This window comes from Spermophilus citellus (assembly GCF_964194105.1).
Source record: "Spermophilus citellus genome assembly, chromosome: 6".
NCBI lineage: Eukaryota > Metazoa > Chordata > Mammalia > Rodentia > Sciuridae > Spermophilus > Spermophilus citellus.
In genome coordinates, this window is record NC_138187.1 from 107,983,742 (window position 1) to 108,007,158 (window position 23,417).

The following is a 23,417-nucleotide window of genomic DNA, read 5'->3' on the forward strand; positions in this document are numbered from 1 at the left end:
CATCTGTTTTGTCAGTTTTTAATATTTTAATTAGAAGAGTCTGCTGCTCTGTTAGATCTTACCACATCATTACATCTGTATTCTCCATGGTGCTCGAGTTTAATAACCCTTGAAATAACTGTGTAAGTAGAAACAACAACCAGGACCTAACATTTATTGGAACAACTAGTTTTCCAAATGAACTGTATTCTACAATGTTAACAGATACTGTTTTTTCCATAAGCAAACTGAAAAAATAATACAAATTTATTTTCTAACTTATAGCTCTCCTGACTTCCCAAAGAACCAAATCATAAAACCTTCCAACCTACCAAGTCTCATATAGCCAGTCAATATTCCTTCATTAGGCATGATTAAACTATTCTATTTCTGGAAGCTCTAAAACATTTTTCAACTGTATAAATCCCGTGACTAAAGATATACCTCAAAAAATACACTGCCTCAAGAAGGAAGTCACCCTGTTACCATTCACTTTAAACACAGAACAGAATATCACTCATAGGGTTCAGGAAGAGTTAATGCAGTGAAAGCCAGCTTACCACAACAAGCAGGGAACTTTTCTCTTACCCCACTATTCCCAAGGAAGAGAGGAATGCCTCCATGGAAATTTACATATTTACTTACTTACTTTCTTTTTTTTTAAGAAATAGGATCTTACTATGTTGCCAGGCTGGGCTCAACTCCTGGGCTCCAAGCAGCTGGAACTATGGGCATGCACCACCATGCTCAGTTTATATTGTGGAAGTTACTTTCAAAACAGGAAGGAATAGACTTAGGAGCAGCATGGTCCAGAAATGTCCTCTTTCTCTCTTTATTTTGAGCACATGCTTATTGTGACTAGCACCCAAATGAAGAGCAGTTATAAATCACATGCCAATAGTAAATATATTGGCACTACTCATAAAGGTCATATCAAGCCTATGGCTATACACCATGAATTACACAGAACAGCTTTAAAAAACTGCTCTATTACATTCACCTTATGATGTTCTTTAGACAGCCTAAAAAAAGAGTACCTGGGAAATGAGGTATGATTTCACCATCTAGTTTGTAAGCAACTCCAACTTTGATTTCCATAAACATGTCCAAAATATCCAACTTCGTAAGGGCCAACCTAATTTCAGAAGAAAACACAATATTAAAATAGAAAACTCTTAAAGTCCCTAAAGTCTAATTTGGTTGATACAGGAGTAAAGGAAAATTCATGCAAAGCTCAAAGTTCCAAAGCATTTCTGAAAACTTGTTAGGATTATATTTTAAAGCGTGCCACACATAAAACAACTAGAAAATGACATACTGATGCATATTTTTTATATAGGCAACTAAGTTACTTTCTAGAAATTACAATAGATTTTTACTGTGACTCCACACACCCTTACTCAGCTTTCTTATGACCAATCAACAACACATTTGTGGGAGGGCTGCCTGAAGTTAAGAATGCATTCTGTGGCCATGGAACACATGGATATCATAAAATATAAGTACTTTTACACACATGCCATTATCCCTCACTTTTTCACTCTGGTTACCATCACCTCCACCCTTCTGGTCAGAAAATGCCAAAGAGTGAGGAAACCACATCAAGGACTTCTTCATGATACATCAAAAATTCCCAGTAAACTGACTGGAAAACAGGTTTTTAAAGGAAAATCTGTGGAAATTAGATAGAACACTGCATTTGGGATTCTTATCCACAAGCTATTTTTTTTTTTTAATCTTATTCTGTTGTTGTTGTTTTTTTTTTTTTTTGCTAGAAATTCAGCCTAATTAATGTGGATATGAACACATTTATTTACATATTTATGTATATATGTTAATAACTTTTACTAAGCATTTTCAATGAGCCAGTGCACTATACATTCTCACTACATTTCTTACCGCATTTTCAAAACACCCCATGACACAGGTAATAGTATACCTCCATTTTAAAGATGATAAACAACTATAGTACAGAAAGATTAACTCACCAAGTCACACAAGCATGATACCTGGATCTGAGATTTGAATCCAGGAAGTCAGACATTTGTATAGGCACACTGTGCTTATTCTACGTACCTATACATCCTTCCACCTACTTATGTCTTCCTCTCTATACAAAGATGTGAGACCATCATGATTCTTTTCTATCAACCTTAGATATCTACCAAGTTAGCTTGGGGTCCCTGTCTTTATATATCCTTCCACTATTTTTTGGTCCACTTCTACCTGGAACTATCATTTCAGTTTGGAGAATAAAGAGTGAAATTTTTCTATTAAGATACTACCCCAAATTTATGCTCCACAAAATTAAACCTGTGGTCATGAACTGTCCTATTATTTCCTGAAACAAATGTTTCTGAAGACAACTCACGCAGTAAATCCATTGATCATATGAGCATATTTGAGTAAAACAAGGTCCAACCATCCACATCTTCTTTTCCTTCCTGTAGTCACACCAAACTCCCTACCCCTTGTTTGTAATAATTCTCCAATTTCCTAGAAAATGGAAATTAAAACCTATGAATTAGGATATTAATATTATAAATGAATTGTATTAGAGTTTATATAACAAGATAAAGTCTCTTTGTGATAAACACCTTACAGAAAATACTTAAGCTAAAGGTAGAATTACAGAAAAATAGTACGTTTTACCTGAGGTAGACTCTAGTTGGAATAGATTCACTTTTTGTTCTTTAGTATTTTTTAAGCCAATATTTCTTATGATGTTATATAGATAAAAATGAAAATTGGTAAGATTTTCAAAAAAGAAAACTAAAATGCTATTAAAAATGAGTCATTAGTTTTTATTAAAATACACAAATCCAGCAGAACATTCCAAGAACCACTGAATTTGATGTTTTCATGAAAACTGTAAGGCAAACATATCTAATAATCCTTGTAAATGAACTGCAAGGCACAGGAGATAAGAACTTATTAAGAAAAACAATAACAAAAACCAAAGCATGACTTTTTCTTCCCATATTTTTTGAACTGAATTTACTGGGAAATAGGCTTACATTGTCTTGCTCTGTAGGAAAGGCACCAATACCAACTCTTGTGGTATAAGCTTTCACAACTCCATACACTTCACCAACATTTTGAGGTGGCATACCCAAACCTGTACAAACACCTCCAACAGTACAGTTTGAAGAAGTTACAAAAGGGTAAGTCCCTAAAAAAAGAAACAAACATCAAGATACACAAATGTATATATACAATTTAAAACAGAATTATTATTAAAATTCTTCATTTTCGTATATTCTATTTAACCAACGGACTTGATCATAACTGATGCTGACCTCTCTCAAACCTTAATGTTTCATTTTTGACTCTTTGTAATGAGATAAAATTGTAGGTGGTTAGAACTTTAACTAAAATGCTTATACTGGAGAGGATTCATGAGTGAGTGCATGCAGTTGCTGAATCAACTCTGTATGATAGGTATTCACTTAATGTATTGCAAAAGAATTTAATGCAAAAACACATCTACATATTTGAAGAGTCTCCTGTTATTTTAAAACAAATGACTCCCTGACATGAATATTTAAGATGCAGCAGCAACCTGGAGTGGTAGCAACATACTAAGAATTGTGTGGTATTCAACATTTCCCAAGCTTTTAATCTTTATTCAAGGAATAATCCCTGAACTACAAGATAAAATTTAAGAATGGTGAACTTTTCTCTCCCTTCAAACTTAACTCTTTGCCAATTAGACACCAGTTTCTTTCTTGATTGACTAGCCACATGATAGTATCAAAATCATGTACCTACTATATCAAAATACTTTCTTTGGTTTTCTTAAAGTCAATGAAATATCAGTTAAAGCTGAAAACAATAATAATAATCATGAGAGATTATGTTTAGGTGCAACTACCAACAAACTAATGGGGCAGGAGGTTGAAGATATTAAATATTAACCTTTGAGGATGGAGGAAATACTCTGAATCCATCTTACAAAGTCTCATGCACAGGAAGTGAGTCAGTGTAAGCAGGCTTTCACAGATCTTAGAATGCACAAATGTATACTTATTTTTAAAAAGGCTGAAATTCATAACTTATGGAACCCAAATCTATTGAATCCAAATGATTTCCTTTTTTTCTAAATCAGTATAAAACTTAACATTATGTGTTGTGTTTTCAATAATATTTCTTTTAAAAAATTTTGGCATAAATTGACAAACTTTCGTAATTCCTGAATACCACAAGCTAACAGTATCACTTTGAAACTCCTTAATGCTAATATTAATTATTTATATCTTAAGCACGTTAGGCTTAGTCAAGCTGCCTATGAATTATATCTCACTTACCAAAATCAATATCTAACAATGCTGCATTTGCACCTTCTACCAAGATTTTCTTTGGTGGTCCATGTAGGGCCTCATATAGGAAATAAACTCCATCTCTCACCATTGGTTTAATCCTTTCCATATAACCCTATGTACAAAGACAAAAACCAATTTCCATGTATACTAATACACTTACAATTAACCAGTATAAGTATAAATTACTTGACTGTATGATAATGAAAACTGACAAATGAAAAGACAAAGAGGCTGGTGACAGTGCTCATCTTATTGCAAAATTTGGATTAGCTTTGGTCTCTCATGTTGATTCACTAGGACCAGAAAAGAGACATTAGATCAAGAACAATTATATAGGACTGGCATATGTTTCAGTGGCAGAGTGCTTGCTGTTTGCTTAGCACAGGTTCTATGCCTAGCACCACCACCAAAAAAAAAAAAAAAAAAAACCAACCTTCTACATTAACCTCATTGTAAATAATGAAAATCTTCCAAGTAACAAAGAATTCGTGCTTCATAAACCAGCTTTCAGGAAAAATTTTGAACTGATCTTTTAAATTTTATAAGATACTTTAAGAGCTGCATTTATAATCCATGTAACCAGGAATTTTGAAATATGCTTCAGAGTAATTATCAAAATGTGGTGAGGGCCACAAGTTATATTGCCAAGCATGCAAATATTAATAGCTGATTGCTATTATTCTTTTTCATTGTATTCTATTACCGTAAAATATCTACACAATATTAATATCAAATATTATTTTATGTATAAGCATTACAAAGAATCTTCAAAACATTTAAAATTTTAGAAATACTATTTAAATTCAGAATTCAGGTAAAAATGTAATATAAACAAGAACTTCCCCTAAGTTCTATAGTGTAAATGCACTAAAACCTAGTTTCAACTATGGAAACATGTGAGTATGTTAAACCCACTGATAAATGTATGGCCTCTCCTTGGCTCTAGTCTAATTCCTTATTTATTTCTGTTTTCAGTTCTTTTTGTATGGCTAAAATGACCATTCTATTCTTCACGCCCCTTATTCCTTATAGACCTGGTTTAATATAACTTTGCCTATAAAAATTTTCTTACCCAATTTTATTTATTATTCTTCATCTACCTTACATTCACACAGAAGATTTGTAAAATGGAAATGAAAGGTCATACCCATACTATAGTGCATAAATATTTCCAAGCTGTTAAAGAAAATGAAGGTCTTTTAAAATTTTGGGTTTTTTTTCTTGGAAACCAATGAGTGAACAGATCAATGTCTATGACTATTCTGGAATACCATACTGTTTGTAGATTCCTGTTCAGTTCTAGAAGTGAGGTTGATACTTTAGAGAAGTAAAAATCAGAAACACAGGAAACATGTGAAATTTATCAATGAATATGGAGGAACAGAAAGACGGAAAGGTAGAATCCTATACTGATGATCAATTTTAGGCATCACTGACACCTAACATTTATCCAATGTGGGCCTCATCTTTGGCCAATTACCTTATTTGTCTCTTAGGAATACAGAGTGCTAAAGAAATTGATCCTATGAGCTATCAAGCCTAAAATGGGTTGGTTAACTTTGAAAATTATCATCCCACACTTGTCACTTTGCTGAACTATACTCTAATTGCTGAGTGGTTTTTATATAATGCAAATCTAGGCTTCCTTCTGCTCAAAGTTATCAGAGAGCTTTCCATTATCTCCAGGATCAAAGTTAAATTTCTTACCATGCATATAAGATCTAGATCTATGATCTTTCTGGTCCCTAACTTAAGTTAACCTTCCTACATTACTCTTGTTCCCCTCCCAATATTTTGTGTAAGCCAAACAGGCTGTCCCCAAGACAAACTGGTAAATATCCTTTATCAGTTCTTACACAAAACTGTAATGAATGCAAGACCTAGAGGCTAATTTGGCAAACAAGCATTAAAAGGACATTAAAGAGGTCAGAAAATATTACCTTGAGTTTTTGTAATTCACCTTCAATGTCTATTTCCAAAGTAGGATATATAGATTTGTACTGGTTAGCTAGAACCTTGAACCTGAGAAATACAGGTTAAATCAATCTTTTAGCTCTTATAAAAATGTTTCAAATAATATCATTCAATTTAAATGATTTCTGTAGATTATAAGTGGTCTTATCAGCACATTAATCCTAACACTGATATGTGTATAAAGAGGGAAAAAGAATAGTGGGAATGAAATCTGTAAACACAAAAGACTTAAATCTGTATTATACTGAATAAAAACAGAAGGAAATGGTTTACATGATGTTTGTAAAAGAGGCAGACATTAGCAATTTGTCTCTTAAGAGCCTTCTTAGGTATCTTCCCTGTACAAACAAATATAAACTTAATAGAAAAAAGATGTAGCACATTATTATAGCCTTGATGTCACATATTAAACACAACCTATCACTGAGTTACTGTATAGCTGTTTGATGATTATCAGGTTTCCCATGAAGATTTTTCTATACAGAGTATGTGTCAATGTGGCATTTCTATTTTTCAAGGTGCACTTGGTACATAATAATTTACCAGGACCTGAGAGGCTAATTATTTCTGGGTGGGAGGACACATGGAATTTTTGATATGAAAATCCAAAGATCAAGACTGTAGATCATGGTGATTTACATCAAAGTACTGCTACACCCACTAAAAACATTGTTTCTCAGCAAACCATCCCATTATCCAATCCTTAAATAGAATTCTTATGTTGTCTTCTTGAGATACTACTGATGTCATTAGCATATTGTTTTTCATGAAATAAATCTGAAATTAATGACCAATTAGCATGCAAAACAAATAATGCCGGTACTTCATATAATAGTCATAATAAAGCCAACCATCATTATTGAACTAGAACACCGATTATACCATTTTGTAACCAAGGTTTTGAAAATTCTAAATATCCACTTGTGAAACACAAGTTAGTTACCTCTCAGAGAAGCCTTCAAAGTCAGAAACAAGATCGCACATCCGAAGTCCACTCCGAGCAGCTTTGGAAGAATAAACTGGGCCAATGCCCTTTTTTGTGGTACCCAAACTTAAAAACAAATTAAAACAAGCTTTGAGTTAGATAAGAAAGATACATAGGTCTTATGGCCAAATCATCACAAGGAATGAAGTTACATATGAGTATTTATTTATGTTATTTCCTGTGAGTTTATTTTTATAATTCTATTGAAAGGGCATTCCAATATTTTTTGAAAGTTCTGTCCTAGAATTTAAACATAAAGGTGCTCGAATGGTAAAAAAAAAATATCATACTTTTTTCCTGCTTGTTCTTGTCTCTGTTGTTCCTGGATACCATCAGCTGCTTGATGAAAATCAAATACTGAAGAGAAATAAAACAAAACCATGGCTGTTATTGAAACAAAAATAATATACAAAAATAAAACATACTGCATTTCAAATTACTGTAGTTATAATAGGTCTCATTTCATAATGCCTATATAAATTGTAAAAAGTGATAATGGTAGGGATAAAGATTATAATGCCAACTGGCACATTAATATGAAAATATGCCTCTGATTGATTGCAGTCTACATGATTTCAAAAATGAGTCATTAAGAAGCTAATTTTGGAACACCCTACCCTATAATTCTATAAACTCAGTTTACAAAGATATCCTTTTTTCTTCAAGTTCTAGACTCCAGAAATCTAGGAATCATTCAACACCTCCTTCTTCCTCACTAGTGCCAAGCTTCCATTACCTTTCACTAAAAGTAGACTAATGTGTGTATCTATTCTCACTCTTGGATATCTCTAACCCAAATTCTTTAATCTACCAAAACCATTTTTCCAAGACATAAAAATAACATCAACACTCCCTTGCCCTTAAAAAAACTCAATGGCTTTGACGCTCTGCCACTTTCTTTGCCCTCTGGTCACAATGGCATACTTTGCAGTCTTAGACTAAAAGGTATATGCTTCTCCTGCAAAGAATTCACCTCTTCCTACATCTACACTAATTTGTTTCCCCTACCAATCGTCTTCAGTATTTGGACAATGTTAGTTTAGCTTGCTGGTTAATTTCCTGTCCCAAAAAGTTCTCAAATATTTACTGACTGAATGAATAGCTGGTTTATAGATGAGGCAGGCCCAGAATTTGTCTATAAACTTCTAACCAAAGTTTCTTGGGTTATGTTTTATTTTTAAATATGGGAATATAATCTATAGACCACAAAACTCACCCATTTTTAAGCATACAATTCAATGAATTTTAGTATAAATAACTATGGTTTCTTTTCACCAATGATACTATCATTTCCAAATAAGTAGAAATGAGTGTAGGTTTTTAACAGAATGACTGATAGAAGTTTCTTAAAATTAGTGGCATTTAAAAAAACAACAACAAAAAAACTATTTAAAAGTTTTAGAAGACTAACATTGTAATTAGAAATAGTGAAACTCAAAAAGCTTGATAAAACCTAGCCTAAAACCACCTTCTGACTAACCATGTAAATTAATCATCCCTAATTTCTTCCGTTTAAGGTAACTGTCAAGGCAGTATTCTCCCCTACTTGACAAGGTTTATAACCACCCTTTTAACCTCATAACAGGTTTCTCTGGTGGGGGAGTTCTGACATTTCGTACAGTAGTTAAGTTACATTAAAGATGCTAAATTTATATTGTGTGATTTTAAATTATCCAGTAAATCAAGATTACTCTCAGTGCCACAGAAGTAATAACAACATCCTTAAAATCACACTAGTATACTATGTACCAGAAGACATCTATAAATATATTCATAGCACCATTTGCCCAATATTGGAAACAAATTTTCATCATGGTACTGTGGGTAATTGTGGTATAGCCATATAATGGGATACTATACAGCAATGAAAAACTTCTTTGTGTAACAATAAAGATAAAAACTCACAAAATGTTTGTGGAAGCCAAGGGATTGCATACTATAGAATTTTATATAAAGTTCAGATAAAACCAATCTATGAGAACATTAACCAAAACAGCTAATATACTAAAACATAAACATTTCTCAGCAAATTTTAAAAGACTGGAATCATACAGAGTATATCTTTTGTTCACAACAAGTATATTAGAAATAAATAACAGAAATCAGGAAAATCTTCAATATTTAGTAACATAAATATGGTCAATAACTCATGGGTCAAAAAATGAAATGAATGAAAATGAATATGCAGAATGTCCAAATTTGTGGAACATAGCTAAAGTAATGTTAGAGGGTCATATACAATTTTAAAAGCTTGTATTAGAAAAGAAACATCTAAAATCAATGATCTAAGCTTCTAAAGAGACTAGGAAAAGAGCAAATCAAAGAAAAAATGGAAAGAATTAAAACTAATGAAATAGAAAACAGAAAAAAATCAACAAAACCAAATGTTTATTTTTAAAAAATCAAAAGTGATAAAATGGAAAAAGCTCTAGTTAGACTAACAAGATAAAGATGGAGAAAATACAAATGACTAATACCAGAAAGAGGCATATTACTAAGAGTCTACAAAAGTTCAAAGGCTAACTTTTGGGGAAAAAAAAAAAAATGGAAGGCACTAAAAGAAAACTCCAGACAAATGGAAAGAAAGAAAAGAAAAAAGTACATTTTGACAAAGTGGGGTAAGGTATCTGAGTTAGTTGCTGAGCATCAATATGAATAAAACATAAAAATTCTTTCCCACATGGTCACAACCAGGGAATAATGCCCAGAAGATAAATGACTTGCCAGGGGACATACAATTAATATTTGGATCCAAATCCCCCAAATTACTAAGTTCATAGTTCCCTCTCTTATACTGTGCTTCATATTATCTAACACATTTTATACAAGCTTAATCTCATGACATTATGGAAACTTTTTTTTAAAAAGTCTTGGAAATCATTTAGAGTTTAGGGAACTGTCCTTTCAGTCACATGAGAGGGAAGAATCACTGAAGCAAAGATTAACGTGGTTTCATAGCAATGATTCTCAGCCAATTTTCCAGTTAGCTATTTGACTTTTTTTAAATGATAGTATTTATTCCTCTTCACCATTATAGAATCGATCATATTAACATATGTAGATTTTATTATACAGAACTATATAAATAATTGTATTAACATGCTTATTTCATACAGCCTGTTTAATAATATGCATTTTAATGCATTCTATGTACTATTATCCATATTACTACCAACAACTGAATTTTAGTTAGCTCATCTTCTCTAGGACCACTTCTCCATTAGAAATTATTCCATTTAAGAACAAAAATAAATGGAAAAGAAAAAATCATTATTAAAGAAACATAATAAAATTATGATCAGAAATTAAAAATAGTGATTCACATTGGTAGTGGTCTATTCTTGTCACTCTGAGCATTTTGACCCTTTTGCATATCTACTGTCTTTTCTTTTTGGTAGTCTAAAGCAGTTAAGTGACTTGATTAGCCACTGTGCTATACCTAAGCAAACTGTCAGTGAAGGACCCAAAGCATTTACATGAAAAAGGAAAATGGAGACACTGGGCAGAAACACAGTTTTATCTCTTAACACTTTGCTCTTTCCAACAGACTAATAGTATCAGAGCATTCATATTTACATACAGCCAAACTATATCATATGTACACTGAGATTAAATGTTACTCAAAGGGCAGTTATTAGTTATTACCTATTTTAAAATCCTAAATTGTGGTATACTGATTAAGATAAAAAAATTTTCATAGCAGATCACAGAGAACCACTGGAAAGTTTTGAAGATAAGTAGTCGTTTTCATCATCTAACATAATGGCTTACTTTATAAATAATGTAGGGGCAATGGATAACAAAATGGCTACATATAAAAATAATGAAGGCGGAAGTTAAAGATGACTTGTGCTAACATAATCAAATAAGTTTAATGAGTAGTTGAGTATAAAAAGACAAAAATATCACAAAAGTACTTCATAAAAAAATTTTTTCCTTATGTATCTGAGACAGTAAGAAAAAATTTATTTCTTTGTATATCAGAATACATAAAAGTTTAAAATAAAAGTTCTAACATAAGCCAATAAATAAAATATATTGTTAAAAATCAGATTCTGAAAATGGACACCATAAATGACAGATTTACAACCTCCTTCCTCTGAGAAGCAAGCAAAATAATACCTTTGTCTTTATCCAAATTACATGCTATTATGGTCTATAAAGCTTGTTCTTTCTTTGTTATCTTGGTTATACACCTAAGTTATCAATTACTCTGGAAATACTAAAGGTTTCCTTTAAATCCAAGTATTACTGATGATTAATATTTTCATAGTTTAAACATTGTCAGTTGAGATAACTACTACTCACAAGCATACTTTCATTTTTAGAAAATACCAGTTTTCCTACAGTTCATCTAGTTACACTAACAGCTCTCAAAATCTTGAGTACAGAACAAGAATAACCATTCTACTCATAGATAACATACAGGATAATTATATTAATGTAAAAATGTTTTGCTATTCTAACACAAAATTGTTCTTTTCAGAGTTTTATATTAAGAAGCCTACAGCAAACACTGTAATGCAAAATAGAACATTTTTACATAATACAGTATGTTAATTCAGCACAGTATACTTCAAACAAGCTATTTTATTGGGTTAATAAGATTATGGACAGGATTCAAGTCTGTGGCTGTTATACGAAGATATCATTATTTGACTTTTGCACTTGTCTGAGAAATACTGTAAGAACCTCAATGAAAGCTGCCTTTTAAGTAGAGGTCAATGGTAAAATTTTAGCAGCTACTGCCTCAGGATACATACATATTTAAATACAGTTTGAGTTCAGATCTATCATAGAAGTTTCTCTGTGTTGATTATTGTCTCTTAACTATGTCACTGCTAATTAACAATTCTATTAATTTAGAAATAACAGGGAAGAAAACCCCAAATTTATTAGTGGTGCTTAAAATTAATTTTAGACTTGAGTTTGCTGTAATTAATGGAGGAAGACTAGTCTGGATGAAAAGCAGTAATACTGTAGGCACAGAGTCACTCTAAAGATTTGCCAAGGGGAAGATGTATTTTTACTCAAGTATTAATATGTACAAATAACTAAGTATTCCTTAGTTTTTTGTTGTTGTTGTTTTTTACATAATATCTTTATTTTTATGAGGTGCTGAAGATAGAACCCAGTCTTCATGCATGCTAAGCAAGCACTCTACCACTGAGCCACAACCGCAGCCCAGGCTTAGTTTTTAATAGAATTAAAGATGTCCCGTGAAATACTGCTTATGTATTCATTTGCTTGGCTAAACCTGTCTACATGTTTATTTTAGCCTAGCCCTTGTCAAAAGAAAAAAAGAAAAAAAAAAATCAGTAAAATCTGGTATATTTGGATCAATTACGATCCATCTTTCTTAGGTTAAATAAAACATTAGAGACAAAATTAGGTACTAAATGCTTTCATTTTATAAATCCAGGGGAAAAATAGTTATAAATAAATGTTATGTCCTCCTTACCAATATGAGCTCTGTCAGATATGATAAGCCTCTTTTCCCAGCCTTCTAGACCTAAAAGGGGAGAAAAGATACATTTTATCAAGCATTTTGGGTAACAGTTTTGTTTTGTTTTTTTTAATCTTAATTTCTTTATAAACAGAAGGTCTAAAACTGTTTTCTTTTGGGTATTTTCTTCTGCATACGAAAATCATGTGTAACAAGTTTTCTCACCTCACTCATTCAATATATAAACTCATTTACTCTTATCTCTTCAAATGTTTTGCTCTACAAAACTCTAGTTCCAATTCAGTTATATTCACATAAAATACTTCCAGGAACCCCAAAAGCAAATGATAAGAAAATATTTTGATGGACATGGGGGTGGGAGATAGGTACTTAGCAAGGGAAGAAATAGAGAAGGGAATTAATTTTAAGAATAGCACCCTTACCCAAAAAACATTTAATAAAAGTGTGACTAAACAAAATAATGGAACTTTCTAATTGTTCTAAAGTACTGTCAATTATTGAACTGAATTATAACTAAATATATGCATATTCCCCACTTAACTATGGATATTTGAGAGCAGGGGTTGTGAGATTTCATGGCAAAGGGCTCTTCATCCAATGTTTATATTTAAAAAAGGGGGGAGGGAGGACAACACTGTTGGATGACTGGATAAACAAATCCAAACAGATGATTTTCTTTAAAGGCAGTATATTGGTAGGCTATATATGTATCCTAAAGATAAACCACCAAGTTCCAAACATTTTCAAAATTATTATTTGATACTACGAATAAGTTGTATGGGTTGAGGGTATAGTTCAGTCATAGAACATTTGTCTAGTACATGAAAGGCCCTGGGTTCAATTCCCAACGCCATAAAAAATTAAATTTAAAAAATAATAAAAATTAGTTGCTTCTTTTGATAATATCCAAGATTTGTTTTGAAAGTTTATTCTGTGTAGATAAAGGATAAGAACCACCTTCTCCGGGCTGGAATTGTGGCTCAGTGGTAGAGCACTTGCCTGGCATGTGTGAAGCCCTGGGTTCAGTGCTCAGCACTGCATATAAATGAATAAATTAATTAAATAAAAGATCCATTTACAACAACAACAACCAAAAAAAAAGAACCTTCTTCTCAGTAAGTAATGTGCTAAAAGGTAAACCTCCTTTACAGTTGTTTTTGACATGTAAATATGCATTGTAAAGCTAGTTTAGGGAATGTCTTAAGAAAAATGTTACAAAGAAGCCCAGGAAAGGATTCAGCATGGTGAAATAGGCCAGAAGGAAAAAAGAGAGTAGGAAAAAATTTTAAAAGGACAAAAAGAAGGGCAGAGACCAGCATCGGAACCCCAAGTTGACCAATTTAGAAAGCCCAGACTAGGACAGTTTTTGTGAAGAGGCAGGAAAAAACAAAAGATGGAAACAAGACAGGGTTCTGTAAGGTTCAATCCAGTTTTTAAGAACACTTGAGAAGGACTGCTGCTTTTAAACCTGAATAATAAACTTCAACAACAATAATCAAAGTATTTTAAGTTTAAGGTCATCTAAAGGGAAACTCTACTAATGATTTTCCTTAATCATGCATTATTATTAAATTCCCTTCATACCTCAAGGAGTTTGCTAAGTTGATCAGTAAAGGGTAAAAATTCAAGGGTATTTCTTTAAAGGCAATGGGAATGGGTATAGTGCACAAAAGAAGCATTCCCTTCGTTTGAAGGGAAAAAAAAACCCTTTCATCTTGGGGTTGCAGCAACCAGGGAGAGCTCCATAACTAGGAAACAAGAATGAAAGTAAGTAACTCATGAACTTACTAGAACTGTGCCATGAACATACAGTGATTCTAGATATCTTAACATAAAGTTTGCAGGTGAGCAATGTGTCAACAAATCAGGACCTACACAAGGGCATTATGTTTGGTCCTTTTGTTTGTTTAAAATACTAATTATATTGAATAGAATTTAGTAACTGACACCAAAAAAAATTGTTACTATAATTTTACGACAGAAATGTTAAGTTTGTCTGGCATGAGATCCTAATAAACCTGTACAAAAAATAACAGGTTATCAGTCATACTCATTCTTTCCTACCTTTTCCTTTTTGAACATTTTTCTCTGCTTCTTCAAACAATCCAGGTAGATGAATTACCACACCATTTCCTAGAGGAAAACAAATAATCCTGGACCTTAAACATCTATAATTATAGTGTATAAAATATTAAAATATAGACAGCTATAATAACCATTTATCTACAATAATAGAAGAATTAAGATACTTTAATTAATAAGGCATTCTAACTTATCAAGGAGTTACCACAGAAATATTAATACATTTTATACAGTCATATAATGTAAACACATGTATAATATAACACACACAATTAGAATATAAAAACATATAATTAGAATATAAAAGTACTATAATTACAATCAATGTAAGTTAAAAATTTCTTTAAAACAAAGTGAAAGGTCTGGGGTTGTAGCTCAGTGGCAGAGCACTTGCCTACTAGCATGTGTGAGGCACTAGGTTCGATCCTTAGCAGCACTACCAAAGTGAAGGGTCTGGGGTTGTAGCTCAGTGGCAGAGCACTTGCCTACTAGTATGTGTGAGGCACTAAGTTCGATCCTTAGCAGCATTACCACATAAAAACAAATAAAAGTTAAACAAAGTGAAATGTGTTATTTTGAATAAAACTAGTTATGTAGTTTTGGTCATGGTAGACTCTAGACCAATGTCTTTCAAATTGGAAAATCACACTCTACTTAAATGGTCATGAAATCAATTTAGTATTGAACAGCCTTTAAAAAATTTTTTAAAGTAGAAAAGAAAATACATTGTATCACTTGTCACAGAGTTCAGAATTAAATTCTACTTATGGTGAGTCACAGTTTAAAGTGTTTAGAAAAGAGACTCGGTGATCGAATTCTTCTATAGAATTAAGAAACTGCCAAGGATCACAGATGCATGCAATATAACTACTTCAGAAAGTATTCCTGCTAAAGGATCTGAAAGAGTTACAAAGAGCCAAAGCCAGTGTATTCCAGAGGGTACCATGGTCAGTAAACCATATGGTGAGAAATAAAATCAGTTTTGATAACTAAATATGAATAGCGAAGGCTAGGGATATAGCTAAGTTGGTAGAGTGCTTGCCTTGCATGCACAAGGCTTGGTTCAATCCCCAGCACCACACACACAAAAAAAAGAGTAGCATTATCAATTCCCATACATTTCAGTTTAAATACTTACCAATGAATGCTGTGACATTTGGATTAATTATCCCACTGGGTAAAAGATGAAAATCATATTCCACAGAATCTACAACAACTGTATGGCCAGCATTATTTCCTCCCTGAAATATAAAAGAAAATTGAGCCTGGTAATAAATATAATATATTTCCTTTCAAAGTGAATTAATGAATTCCTGCTTGAATGTCAATATCACTTAATTAAAGAAGCTCAAATATTTGTCAACTATACTGCCTTCATTAAAGACTTTAAAATAGTTTGCTTTTTTTCTTCCCCACTATAGTACATGTGAGTGATTGCCCTAAAAGGATCTAGAAATTGGAGAATACAGGTTTCTGGAAGACAGGGAAGTCTTTGTAAAAAGGGGCGGGGGAGACAAGTGAAAAAGTACACAAAACAATTTGTTCATTAGTCTCTTTGGCATTATGCAGGGTGTGTGGCAATCTAACTAATTATCCATGATATTTTATTTATACAAAAAATATCTCTAAGATAAAAAGGAATAGTCTAGCCAGACCTGGTGGTGCATGCCTATAATCTCAGTGACTAAGGTAGGCACATCATAAGTTTGAGGCTAGCCTCAGCAATTTATAGAGACTCCATCTCAACATAAAAAATAAAAAGGGGTGGAGATATACCTCAGTGGTAGAGTGCCCCTGGTTCGATCCCCAGTACCAGGGGGAAAACAAGTTACCCTAACTTGATGTAAATATTTATATAACTCCCACTGTCCTTAAAATATGTTAAGCAAGCAAATTTGTGATCTGAAATTTGTATTCTTATATGGATTTAACAACTAGGATGTTGGATGTTTCCCAAGTAACTCCCCCAAATATTGTTATCCGAAGATTCTAATGAGTAAATCAGCCTTCTGCATCTAGTTTAGTGACAGACAGATCCCTAGAACTTTAGATAACATAATAAATGGAGTCAAGGAATCTTTTATGTTCAGAACCACAGTACAAAGCCATGATGAAATTTCCACTTTATGAAGCTTTTGCCTACATAATCAATAAAAAACAAAATGTCAAATTACAAAATTAGGTCCAAGGAAGACTGAAAATATGAGTGATCAGATAATTTTTCTGTTATAAAGCATGAAAAAATACTTAGAAAGTTTTAAAAGTAAATAGCAAACTAGGACCATGAAAAACAACCTTAACAACACTGCTGTTGTGACACGTAAAAAGAAAAGTCAAAAAGAATGACTAACTTGATTACAAGACTACTTTCAAAAACATGAGTGTTTACTTTTTATGAAATCATCATAGAAAGTGAATTCACAAATACACCAGAAAAACAGGTCCAATTCAAACAATCTTCAGAAAGCAAATGCTTATTTACACTGTTTTTCATTGTTTAAGTAAAGAACCTGCTTGAAGACCAATATACCTCATATACATCAAAAAATATACATCAAAAAAAAAAAAATCCAACAACACACTTGACGGTTTGTGGCTGTGTAGTCTACAAGATGGCAGGTGGAGAGCAAAACAAAGAAGACAGAGCAGGTTTTTTGTTTTTTGTTTTTTTTAGTTGTTGATAGATCTTTTATTTTATTTACTTATATGTGGTTCTCAAATCGAACCCAGTGCCTCACGCATGCCAGGCAAGTGAGCTACCACTGAGCCAAAGCCCCAGCCCAGAGCAGGTATTTTTAAGCAACATCTCTTTCACATGATATCAAAAGGATACAGATGAATGTTTTTTGCTTTTTTTTTTTAAACAGAAATGACCACATATGATAGATTCCAAAAGATGCAGAAGCATGAATAACAAAATAGGAAGTCTTCTCATACACCTGAGTCTTCTCATACACCTGTTACAAGACAACCAGTTAACACAAGTTTTTGGTGTCCCTTCTGAGATACTTTGATATATATATATATATATATATATATATATATATATATATATATATATATATATATAACACACACATACACACACATATCCATATATACAAAGGATAGTAAACAATATACACCTGAACAGCTTGCTCTTTTTTTTATAAATAACTAAAGTAAAGTTATTTTTATAAATAACTTTAGCTTAATTCCTTTAAGTTTGTACAAGTTAATACATAGTTAATTTCAGGTTGGAAAAGTTCAGCTATAAAAGACTAAAAATTACACTCTGGTGTAAGGCTTGCTCACTCAAATATTAACCAACATTTTTCAATAACCAATACCACATTAAGGATCATTTTATGGTTTAAATATCACTTAAAATATTTAACTGAATATGGTAATATGATTAAGTATGTTCAGAATAACCCTAGATCATTCTATTAACGACTTGGGAGAAAATATAAGAGCTTATTTACAACTGGTACTAGTGCCCTGTGGGGAAGTTGGGGCATGAAAAATTAATCTTGAAATACATACTATGTATAGAAAGGGTATTGAGATGAAGTAGTAGGAGCAACTCATAAGGAGTTTCTTGATGAGGTAATCTATGTAGTAATAAATTTCAGTACATTGTCATAATTGCAAAATTGACCTTGGGTGCTCAGGCCAATTGACCTCAAAGATTGGCTACGTTGGTCCAAGGAGAGGTCACATCCATTAGCAGATAACAAAACAAAGAGGTTCCAAACATGAACACCATTGCTGACCACCACCTTAAGCTCCCAACCACAAATTACAATGGCAAAAGGAGCTGCTTCTCACCTGGGCAACTCTATGAAATGTGTGTCAGGATGAGCAACAACAAGGACATGCTTGTTTAATCATGTTTAAGGATTCTTGTAACACTGGGGAGGCCAGATTGTACTTCATAAAAAGACAGAGATAGTTTGCTGCTGTCTTGCTTATTTAAGAGTTGTATTCCTCCCCTCTCATTCCAAATTTTCCCTAAACCAAACTTGGTAAGTTATACCAACAAAAGCACTAATAATATATTAACAATTATATGTAAAACAATTATATGTAATTATCTCTTGCTGCTTTGCTAAATTCCTATAACTCTTACAATCCCAGACACTCACAGAGCATTTAACAAATATTTTATTATAGTTACATGTTCTATACTAAAAAAACAATTTTAATTAACTCATCACAATCACAAAACATACCCTAATATGGATATTTATTTCACCAATTCTCTTGTATTACTATTCATGCATTAAGATTAAATGTTCAAGAACCTAGTTTTAATCCCCAGCACAAAAAATAAAATTTAAAAAAAAAGACAACCACATAAAGATTAAATATTTTTAAGCTTCTCAATGACCAAGAAAAAAAAAATGTATCCCAGGGTACAGCCATGTGAAATAAACTGGAAATTATGAGAAAAATAAAAGCAAAAGGCAGAACTAAAAGTCTATGTTCTCAAAGCTGAAAAGCAGTTTCTGATAAAACTTTTAGCTTTCAAAATTAATACACAGCTAATTTTCATTATTTTAATTAGAGTGAAAATCATAAAAAAAAAAGAACTTAACTCCAAATATTCTTTCCCCCAGAAAAGCATTAAGGATCTATGGGTGTATTATACTACTGAAAAATAATTTCCAAATCTAATAACAACCCAGAACAAATACTTCCTCATATCTATCTTTCTTGATGAAATTAACGCCAGGTCAGCTAAAACTGTTGAACAAAGTTTTCCCCTCCTCTTCCCCCTTAATTTGCAAACATTTAATCATCCCCCTTTCCTCAGTGATTGATGCAGACAGAGAAATCTGATCCAACCTGAGCCAAAGAGATCCTCTCCCTGGGGAATTTGATTCTTATTAGCAAAGAAAGTGAGGTAAAATGCCAGTCACCTAATAGAAACATCCCAAAGAGAAAGGCTACCAGTTCTGGCCTCCTAAGATCCCAGGAATAGCCTTGGTCTCTAGTCACCCTAAGTCCTGGCTTTGCTGCTAGCACTTCATCAAACAAATCTCCATCTTGCTTAAGATAAACTCTTTCCACTGTTTGCAAACAAAAAACCCACGATTCACAAAAATAAACTCATTACAACATAGTATGTGTATACTTGGTTCTCTTGAGCTCACATTTTGTACTAGTGATGACTGGAAATAAATGATTAAGTGCTAATTAATTATTGTTAACATTTTATGCTGTGAAGGACAATATTTTAAAACATGGTACTGTAGGATCCAGGGATAACTGTACCTAGTTATTGTGTAAACTGTTGTCAGTTTTTCAATGCATGCCCCTTTCTTCCTAATTTGATTTAACATTTAAGTCAGAAGACAAATATTTTAGAATTTCTTTGTGGCTCCTCAGAACCACAAGGAGGTCAACAAGCTCAATCTTAGACCAAGAGTTCTAACCAGGAAATGCTGATATGTATATAAGTTTCTAATTACAAAGTTTCATGGATCTAGGAAGGAAATGAAATTAGCATGTAAAGATGACTCTTTTGATTTTTAATTTCATTTGCTACTAGGCCTTTAGCCTCCCCCAAATCTCTCCCCTCTTCATACCAAGAGTGTTCAGGCTGTGAAAGAGGAGATGAAGGCAATGAACAACTTTTCAGTGTTATAAACTAAAAACAATGGCATCTTTTACAGCAACAGTACAGGCCCAAGTGTCAAGAGCTAACAATTTCATGCACAAGGTCCACAGGCATTTCTCAGGCCACTTAGGCTTCTAAAATCCTCTGTATATCTTCCCTTTGTCCTTTTTTCTCTGAATACATGAATAGCATACTGTAATCATAGAGCTCCAAATAAACCTCAATCAAGAAGTCAAAAAGTTAACCATTATGGGTTACAGCAGAGAGCAGAAATGCTTCTTACCCCTGAGCTATCTCAGAAGCTAAAAAAGGGTGCTATTTCTTGTCTAGAATCTTCGAGTTTCTTAATAACCTAACATTTTTTGAGCCAATACTTATCACCTATGATGTTTTCTTGGTAAAGTTTAAGATCTGGACCTCCCCCTTTCCAGATGAAACATTTCACTATTCACCAAAACCAAAGTAACTGTCAACTCACAACAATAAAGGACCTAAAAACAAGAATGACTCTGCTTTTTTATGAAAGCATTCATATAACTGCAATTAGGTTATGATTGCAAAGTAGATCAGGTTAAGTTACTACCAGTAAGTTGATCAAATTAAACTATTGAGCAGTAACCAGACACACTGGACGAGAAGCGAAAACATATACAGGTATCTGGATTTCTTTTCAGAAAGACAGACACCCAAGTACACTGTGTAATTATCCTTGAAAGGCTTAAAGATATCCTCTTTATATTACTATGGTTACCTTCCAGTTTCATACACACACAAATGTCACACAAATGATGACACTCTCCAAGGTGCTTTATAAGTTAATCTGCCAATTATGAAACAACTTCTCACAATGAAAATGGAAAAGGGCATTGCCTTGAAAGGTCTTAGGTTCCTAATAAAGAAACTTTAGACTATAGGTACCAAATTCTATGTACTCACTAAATCATGATCATGGATGAGAGAATGGACATATACAGCAAAAAAGAAAAAAATATATAAATCTATAATGTTATACAGTTTTTTGTAAATACTTCATAAAACTCTTTCAATCATTATATTCATGAAGGCATTTTCTTAAAAACACTTGAAATTGAAGTACTTTTCTAAGTCAAAAGATTACCAAAAAAAAAAAAAAAAAAAAAAAAACCCAACACTTCCTTTAAAAGGATTTTAAAAGCCTGACATAAAATCTCATTTTTAGAAATTTCATGGGGCCTCTTATACTTTTTAAATAATTTTATTACATTGAAATAAATATAATTAGCCACTCCATCCTGGAGTCATCTAGCCATAGGAATTCGCCTTCATTCACTATTCCTTTCTCACTAGGCAATACTTAATAATGTCTCTTTTTCTATTGATAAAAGCATTCTAATAACCATCAATCTTAACTTACCAATAAGTAGCTTATCCTCATTAATCTTTGATGTCAAAATCTGACATTTTTCCCAAAAGATAATATAGCTAAATTCGGTACCCAGTTCTAGTAAGCAAGCTGTTAGGTACCTATCAACTTACGGGTTCACTTTAAGTTTGTTCTAGGCAACAGCTTTTCCTAATGATACTTTATCCAACCAACCCACTCATTTCCATCAAAATGAAAGAAACTATACTTTAAATCAGATACTGACATGGCCTCATATAATTTAAAAATTCACACCTAGATGATGGTATATCTTATATACTAATGCAATAGATTTAAATAGGGAACAACATTCTCATTGAATGACCAAATTTTGAGAGAATTATTAATTCTTTGAAATTATGGGTTTGTAAGATAACTTTAGCTGTACAAATGTTCAAGACATTATATAATACTGAAGTTACTTCCTTTTAAATTTATCTTTTCTGATTATTTCAAGAAGAAAATCTGTGTTATGTCTTTTATACTTCTTTATTACTTACTAATAACTGGTTTCAGAGCCTTTTACAAGCACCAGTATCTAGTTACAAATTAGAAACATTTTCTTATCTTGTTTATTTTTATAGTAAGCTTTCATATGTAGCAAGTGACAGGATACATTCCCTTAAAACTAACATAGTTAATACTTTATATTACTTTAAAACACTGGGGGTGGGGAATATAAAGAAAAAGATGACTGTTTTAGCTTTCCCTGATCACAAGCAACTGCATGCCTATCTGTAACCAAGAACACCAAGCTTTTTTTCTCTAAGAACAATAAATAAGCACTTGCTTAAGGCCTGGTAAAAATGTTACAGTTTAAAAAAATCTCTGTAGTTTCTACTCAATAAACAAAGTATAATATTTAATTCCAGAGAATCGGGAGAGTGGTGGATAACAGACTTCCTAACAAAACTACTTTTGTACTGCCAAAAAGAAGCCTTTCAGTTTCCATATTTTAACCCCTTGAAAAACCTATACCAGTTCGTTTTCCATCCCTACCCTAGCAATACTTGTTTACATAGCAGTGATCCACTAAACTGTGAGCTCCTTCTGGGCACAATCTTGGCCTTTTTCAGCTTTTCACTCCAGGGATAAGTGGTCTCTTGTAGATACTCAAGATGCATTTGTTGGATGAATGATCATAGTATGGAGTTGGTCCTATACTTAATCCCTCTCTTTTTCTTAAAAGACATATTAACTGACAAAGGGCATCAGTAGTGATCATCCTTTGTTCCAAGTCCTTATTTATGGACCTAGAGTACCTATAAAGTTATAAGTAACTTCCCATAAATCCTGAATCTGAAGACACAAACCTTAAGAGCTATAACAATGAAAATACCATTAGCATTGCATCTATCTTTCCAAAAGGGCATTTTATATATTCAAGTGTATAGTTTAAGAAAATGTCATTTTTTTCTTTTTAAAACTGGGTAAAATTCCTTATTTTATGATTTTATGTTGAAAATATGGACAACCATGCACACCTGTAATCTCAGTGGCTGGGAGACTGAGGCAGGAGGATGGAGAGTTCAAAGCTAGCCTCAGCAACTTAGCAAGGTACTTAGCAACTCAGCAAGACCCTGTCTCTAAATAAAGTATTT

The 23,417-nt window shown here is 32.6% G+C and overlaps 1 protein-coding gene across 4 annotated transcripts in view; it reads right to left on the reverse strand.

Moving 5' to 3' along the window:
• ADSS2 (adenylosuccinate synthase 2) overlaps positions 1-23,417 on the reverse strand; it is a 44,084-nt gene that overhangs the window by 17,962 nt on the left and 2,705 nt on the right. The window contains exons 2-12 of one of the 4 annotated variants that reach the window (XR_014022512.1): positions 15,948-16,050; positions 14,792-14,860; positions 12,722-12,772; positions 7,551-7,617; positions 7,219-7,326; positions 6,242-6,323; positions 4,287-4,413; positions 2,997-3,151; positions 2,351-2,475; positions 1,513-1,651; positions 1,018-1,114 (exon numbers count right to left, since the gene is read on the reverse strand). Coding sequence is in view for 2 of the 4 variants with exons in the window: in XM_081298077.1 (XP_081154203.1) it covers positions 1,017-1,114; positions 2,351-2,475; positions 2,997-3,151; positions 4,287-4,413; positions 6,242-6,323; positions 7,219-7,326; positions 7,551-7,617; positions 12,722-12,772; positions 14,792-14,860; positions 15,948-16,050 (985 nt within the window). In the remaining 2 variants the exon portion in view is untranslated. Of the gene's footprint in view, positions 1-1,016; positions 1,652-2,350; positions 2,476-2,996; positions 3,152-4,286; positions 4,414-6,241; positions 6,324-7,218; positions 7,327-7,550; positions 7,618-12,721; positions 12,773-14,791; positions 14,861-15,947; positions 16,051-23,417 lie in introns of those variants that run through there. The other 3 variants (XR_014022513.1, XM_081298077.1, XM_081298078.1) reach the window with 3 other exon arrangements.